At 33.5% G+C, this 7,500-nt stretch overlaps 1 protein-coding gene across 7 annotated transcripts in view; it reads left to right on the top strand.

Annotated features, from left to right (window-relative positions):
• The window catches only part of LOC125047228 (potassium voltage-gated channel subfamily KQT member 1-like), a 135,592-nt gene that overhangs the window by 97,825 nt on the left and 30,267 nt on the right, over positions 1–7,500 (top strand). For 4 of the 7 annotated variants that reach the window (XM_047645434.1, XM_047645433.1, XM_047645430.1 and 1 more), the window contains exon 8: positions 6,034–6,078. The exons of the other annotated variants lie outside the window; for them this stretch is intronic. In XM_047645434.1, the coding sequence (XP_047501390.1) occupies positions 6,034–6,078 (45 nt within the window). The remainder of the gene's footprint in view (positions 1–6,033; positions 6,079–7,500) is intronic. 7 annotated transcript variants of the gene reach the window in all.

The raw sequence follows: 7,500 nt of genomic DNA, 5'->3' as shown, positions 1-7,500 counted from the left end.
TATATATATATATATATATATATATATATATATTTATATATAAATTTATATATATATATTAATTTATATATATATATATATATATATATATATATATATATATATATATGTATATATACAGTATATGTATATGTATATATATACACACATATATATATATATATATATATATATATATATCAGTTGGTTTTCTTTTTTCAAAGTCATGTGATGGTTAACTTCTTATAGTGATTTTCGCTTGCAGATATTATATATATATTTTTTGGTTAGTTCAAATTAGAAAAGTTTTGGATTTCCAGGACAGTCCGACATATTTGAGTTTTTCCCCTTATTAACAATCTTTCTCTTACTCTCTGTCTTTCTATTTTTTGGTAATTACGTTTCTAGAACCATTAACTTTTTTCACAATGAGAATATAGGGAAACAGTGCAATGATGAAAATATATTTTTCCCCTTTTCTTCACGAAACTCACAGGAGGCAAATCAGGTAAAATAATATCAAACTATTATGCTAAAGGCATTAATGCTTGTCTGTTCTAGATCGTCACGCTATAGCCAGTCAGTGTTAGTACAAAAAAATAAGAAAAAATAATGTGTTTAGAAAAGTGTTTAGATTTGTTTCCTTTCCTAAGTTTTTTGTTGTTTTTTCCTCTCTCTTTCTCCCACTTTTATTAAGTAATTATGTCTCTGTTTCCCTAGTAACTATCTATACTATCTATGATTTTCGAGATCCCTAATTTTGCATCTTTCGAACTCTCTTTTGGATGAGTAGAGTTGCACCCATCTTCCCCTCCCCATACTCACTATTAACCTCCCTTCCCGTTGGTCGTAGAAAGTTGAAGTAGATTATTCTACCCTCACGAAGATTTGTTTTTTTACCCCGCGTATATCACTGGCTGATTAGTGCCTTAGCCATACCGATTTTGACTGGTTGGTAATCTCCCCCTCTGCTTTTCTGTACAGGGCTTGATAAGTGTACTTTTAACACAAAGACCCTTTCCAATAATTCTCTAATGATTTGTTCTTACACTGTTATTTTTTTATTGTAGATTTTGATTAAGTTCCTTTCTTAAACATGCCATTGTTTATGGATAACACTTTTTTCCGGAAAATTCCAAACACTTTATTCCTCATTGGCAAGAAGAATTACCCAAAGAAATGTCCCCAAACACTCTCGTAGATAATATTTATAATCTTGAAAGGCAATATCCTCAAAATTCCTTCTTTGGAAGTAGGTGTATCTTTCATGGGTAAATTGTCGGTATCATCTGTGGACAAACTCTTCCCCGCATGTGACTATGGCTGTGAGGTGTAGACAGATATTTTTTTTTTTTTTTGTGTTTTGTTTTTTGGTTATTTTTGTAGCAGCCTGGGACGTTTGTGCAGTAAAACCTGAGAATTGCTGGCTGCAGTGTGCCTTGCTGTGGCGAAGCGTGTGTAGACAGCTGTTGGATGCCAAATGCTTGAGTGTCATTCTGCCATGGAAGGCTGTGCTGCTTGTATGGGCTTCGGGACGTGCATGTTTGGGAATGTTGGGTTTCCTTGAAGTTTTTTTTTTTTTTTTTTTTTTTTTTTTTGCAGAACGAGTACAGTCCGAATTGATTAAATTAATTTTTACTTTCATTTTCTGCTTTGAGGGAGGGGCAGCATGTGGTGCGTGAATGGCTGGGTATTAGGGTGCGGGGACACAGAGGATTGGACGGGGAAGGTTAGAGGTACGATTACCCTGGGTTTTGGGCACGGCTGAGCGGGTACATAGGCTTGAGCCCTTCGATGTAGTAGGCAAAGGTTGATAAAATCTCGATAGAGACACCTTTTTTCTAGCTGGTTTAGAATTAGGTGCATTGAGTGTAGTTCATAAGTTTTTTTTTTCGATAGAATTTTCCTACGTTTTATGACATCATAGCAGAATAGCAACTAGCATGGGCAGAATATAGAGAGAAGTTGATATAGAATTGAACATAAGCAAATGGAATGACAATTATTAAATCGCATAGCGCATAGACGAGCCCAAAAAAATATTACAATAGGTCACTGTGCATATATATGAAAATGTATACACGGATAACAGCCAGTTATATCCATATGTAGCCAGGTTGTTAAGCATGGGGAAGTCAGTGTAGACAGATTATTGTACTATCTTACTGTATTATCTTATTGTATTATCTTAGCATAATATATGTTGTCAGTGTTTTTGCATCAGCTTTTGTTGGTTTGTTGATGTTCCACATGTATTGTTTCTATTTTCTGTTAATGTTTTTTTTTTCATTGTGTAAATTTCCTGCATCATTTATGTTTGTTTGTTTAATGCTGTTGTTGTTGTTGTTAGTGTTGATTTAAAAATGGTTAAGATTAAAGTTCCGTTTGTCTGTTGATGCAATTATGGTAATGATGATCATTGATAATGTTGGTTTTGATAGTGACAATGATGATTATTAGTATTATGATAAAAATCGTTATTATTACTGTCGTTATTATTGATGTTGTTATTAATATTATTATTATTATTGATATTATTGTTATTGTTTTTATTATTGATAATAATACTTTCAATATCAATACTATTGTTATTGTTATTATTATTTTTATTACTGATATAGTTTTTTGCTGATTTTATCATTATTATTTTTTCATTATTTTTAATCCTCATCATCCTGTTATTATTATTATTATTATTATTATTATTATTATTATTATTATTATTATTATTATTATTATTATTATTAATATTATTATTATTGTTATTATTATTATTAGCATTAGCATTAGCATTATTATTAGTGTTATTATCATTATCATCATTATCATTATCAATCATAAGCATCATTATCACCATTACTATTATTATTGTTATTATGATTACCATCACCATCGTCATTATCATTATTATTACTATTATTGATATTTTGTTGTCAATAGTATTATTCCTATTATTATAACCACCATTATCATTATTAGTTTAACTATATTTTCTCTACAGTTCTGTTCATGATAACGGCGATGAAAAAAAAAAAAATCCAATAATACTATTACCGTTGTTATTAATATTATTGTTATAACTGCCGTTACTGTTTGATTTTATAACTACTTAATAATTACTATCTGCTGTTCTCTTTATCACTACCATGTCAGTTAGTAATGGTATTATGATTATTATAATTATCATTATTATTTTCCTATCATTATTATTGTTATGGATTCTTCTGGAGTTTCATCATGATCTTTATCATTATCATCCTTATCATCATTATCACTGTTTTCATCGATATGGTCACTGCCTTTTTATAACTTACAACTAATATAGGGATTGTCCTTATTTTTATAACTGTTATCATTATTCTCTCATTAGGTTCAATATATATACTATTATCGTTAATATAAGGACTATCATCACCATCAACGCTAGCATTTTCATTACGAACGGTCGCTATCATTATCATCATTATATTTTCGATAATTTTGTTCTGTTTATTGTTCTTTCTTTGTTTCTCATTGTTTCATTCCATCTTTGCGTCTTTTAGTTTGTTGTTGTCGTTGTTGTTGTTATTTCTGTCTCTCTGTTTTAAACAACATTGTTTTTTTTTTCTTTTTTTCTTGTTGTTTTTTTCTTATGCCCGGCTTCTTGTCTCTTTGTTTATTATCATTGTTATCCGCTCATCAGATCATTTAGATATGTTACGATCTTAATGGGTGTATTTAGGACCTTACTAGAACATAGATTATGTATTTCTGATGACGATGTTATTGATAACGGTGGATACAGTTATTTGTTTATTAATTATTTAGGGAGAACCTCTCTTGTCAGAATTCGCATCGACTCGTTTGCATGCTGTCTATGTTATTGCTTAGGATATTGTTGTAAAACCATCATCATTTATCATCCTAGAGCGAAAACCTCTTCGATTCCATCAACATATCAAAAGAGAAATCACATGTATCTCTCCCTTATGTGGTTTTGTATCAGAAATCATGTTGCACATATCCCTCAGCCTTCCATACGTGGGCCGCGACCAGCTAAGTGTCGGTTTTTCAACCGTGGTGGCCTGTCTGCCCAAAGCTCTAACCTCGAGAAACCTTATCGGCAGAATAATTGCATAAACGTGACTTTTTTTCTGGGTCATACGTCTCAAGAACGAGATTTGGAAGTTTCGCCGTAACTTTGCGTGACGAAGTTATGTCGGAGATAATCGAAATATGTGGCTTGTTCTGACATGCTTGATGGCTGGGCCCGTCATCCGTCACAAAATGGCGGCTGTCGGGTAAAAATGACACTGAGCTGGTCGTGGCGCTGCCTCTGTAAAGAGTGCCTTGGGGGCATGTGAAAGGGTGGCTCTTTTATGCTTGGAGAGGGAAAAATTCATAACTTTTTGGAGTGCTTTTCATATTCAAATGGATATCGAAATTAGATATGATAATCACTACTACAGCGTATGCGGATTATCGGGGTTTTTTTCTTCATTTTTTTTAGAATTACTTGTTTGGTGCTCGTTCTTTATTGGATTTAGGTGAACTTCAGCCCTGCGCACACACACACACACACACACACTCACACTCACACACACACACACACACACACACACACACACACACACACACACACACACACACACACACACACACACACACACACACACACACACACACACACACACAAACACACAAACACACAAACACACAAACAAAAACACAAACACAAACACAAACTCAAACGTAAGCACAAACACACACACGCATAAACACACAATCAAACAAACATACATGCACAAGCAAATCCGCAAATCATCAAAGTGAAAATCTTTCTCACAGCATTCCAAGAGCCGCCTTTCGCGCCCTTTCGGTCACGTGATCCCCCGGAGCGCTTTGCCGCCCGAATTGGTGTCCAAGCACTGTGTCCTCTACGCCTACGACACCCATAACCAGTGTATATGTCAGTGTTAATATATATTTGTATGTATGCTTAAAAGTATATATACTGTATGTATATACCTATACCTGTACACATGTGTTTATATGTGTATGTATGTGTATATATGTGTGTATATATATATATATATATATATATATATATATACATATACATATATATATGCCTAATATATACATATATATGCCTAATATATACATATATATATGTATGTGTGTATATATATATACATATATGTGTATATATATATACATATATGTGTATATATATATACATATATGTGTATATATATGTATGTGTGTATATATGTATATACATATATGTGTATATATATGTATGTGTGTATATATACGTACATATTTATATATGTATGTATATGTATATACGTGCATATGTATATATGCACTGTACATTATATACACTTTAACGTACCTATGCGTATATACTAATATATGCTCTGTACACATATGCTTCTGTTGTTTTCAGCATTATAGGATAATAATGCCCTTGTCTCTTGTTGATACTGCATCTCCTCCATCAAATAATGCGTAATTTGTCATAAATTGATTAGTAAGTGTATTTTGCAAAACAAAACAAAAGAAATCACCTGACACCTTGCTCTGACATTCATAATACGGGCAATGACTTGCAAGAAGTGATTTGATTTTGAAATAAGTGATTTTGAGGATTTCATTCTTAACTGGGAATTTGATTCTTTTTTCGTTTTTTTTCTCACTTTCAATAGTTTAAACACAAGAAAAAGAAAATGCACTGAATGACTTTACAAAGTGTCAGATGGACTTTTAAAAAAATGATTTTTATGTATATATCTTTTCTCCTGGAACTCTATGTAATGAACAACTGCATTGAAAAGATAGATTAAGATAGACCTATTGTGTATATTTAGCAATCCCAATAGACTGCAGTTAGATATAAGCAGAGTATGAGGTCATCAATGCATGTCCATTTGCAAGAGTTCCTTGTAACATTGTCTGTAAGATATGCTTGCCAACTACAAGTTCTTTCTTCTCTTCTCTCTCCTCCCTCTCCTTTATTCCCTCCCATCCATAACCCCCTTTTGTCACGTGACCTTTGTCTTATGACGTCAGCATCAAGATCGAGGAAAAGGATAAGACCCCTAATTCTACTTCGCTGTAAGTACTAGAGTCCCTTAAACCTACACCTTACGTAGGATACTCTGAGATTTATCTTCACAGCTGGTTTGTGGTGAATAAATTACTTTTCTCTTTCTCTCACTCTCACTCTCTCTCTCTTCTTTCTTTCTTTCCTTTTGTATTTGCAGCTCAGTAATTTGTTCCATTTTTAATAGTAATTTGTTTACATTACTGCATTTTTTTCTTATTCTTTCGTCTCTACATGTTTGAAGAAATAACCCTAGCGACCAAGTACAGTGATTTTCTAATTATATATCTTTCAATGTTCGAAGTAATGTATATTCCTCATTCATGTGGAACTTTATTTTACATTTGGAGTTTGTATTGGCCGTTTACCCTCAACCACGTACAAAGTAGATAAGTCTGTATCCTTTCGCGCTTATCACTAAACGCGCCATGCTATACACACTCCAAGCCCCTTGAACACGTTTATTTTCCTTCACTTTATTTTATTTTCTTTGTCTTATTCTCTGTATGCTCAGTAGTTTCCTCATTCATGTTCTTAAGAGGATATTGCAGTGGCCCTCCCACCCACCTGACCCTTATGAGTGCCACCACGAGTCCAAGTGACTTGGGGTTGGCACTTTGGCAATCAGTGCCAGTGAGTGACGTGCTTCTGGCGGGTTTGATGTCATCCCGCAAGGGCCCTCACATTTGTTTTGGTGGGACGGACGCGATCGTAGCCATGGTCATTTTGATTCGTGTTATGACTCTCTTGAGATAGTTTGAGAATTAATATTCATTTTGCGATGTGTTCAGGATATAACGGACGGTCAAAAATCGATGGCTACGATCAAGTGGTTTCTACACATAATATTAGTTCACGTGTTGTATTTTGTTTATGACTCATTCTAACCCCAAAACCCATTTTATGATCGCACCCATTTGACCGTATTCTCAAGTGACACCTTCAAGAAATCACACGAATTACACCACAGTCACTTAGAGCACATCTAACTACATTTTACAGGAGAACCCGCGATATTAAGGGAATAGTAGTGAGGGTATAAAAAGGTGTTTTTTGAATTGTAAACACTGTTATCATCGTGGTTTCTTCGAGCGGGTTTTCCATCCTTCTAACTTGCATATCAATAACGACGAGGTTTTCGTGCATTTTTGTACCATAGACGTAGATGTAGTGGTATACTAGTAGATTGAATGTATATACATATATAAGCTTTTTTCTCTAAATCATTCTCAAACTTAATTGGCGGTAAAACGTACTTAAAACTTGTATTGTCCATTATTCTTAAAACTTTTGTCAGCCACTGTATCTCTCGTAGTGGAACGTAATTGTGTCGTATTTAACTGATAATTCTCATTTCTTCTGTTTTGGGAACTTTTGACATCTCCGTGTGGATTCTGGAGTAGTTTGTGTTGCTTGAGAATAAGGTCCATAGT

This window comes from Penaeus chinensis, chromosome 40 (genome assembly GCF_019202785.1).
Source record: "Penaeus chinensis breed Huanghai No. 1 chromosome 40, ASM1920278v2, whole genome shotgun sequence".
In the NCBI taxonomy this organism is placed as follows: Eukaryota; Metazoa; Arthropoda; class Malacostraca; order Decapoda; family Penaeidae; genus Penaeus; species Penaeus chinensis.
This window is presented reverse-complemented; position numbering and strand designations above follow the sequence as displayed.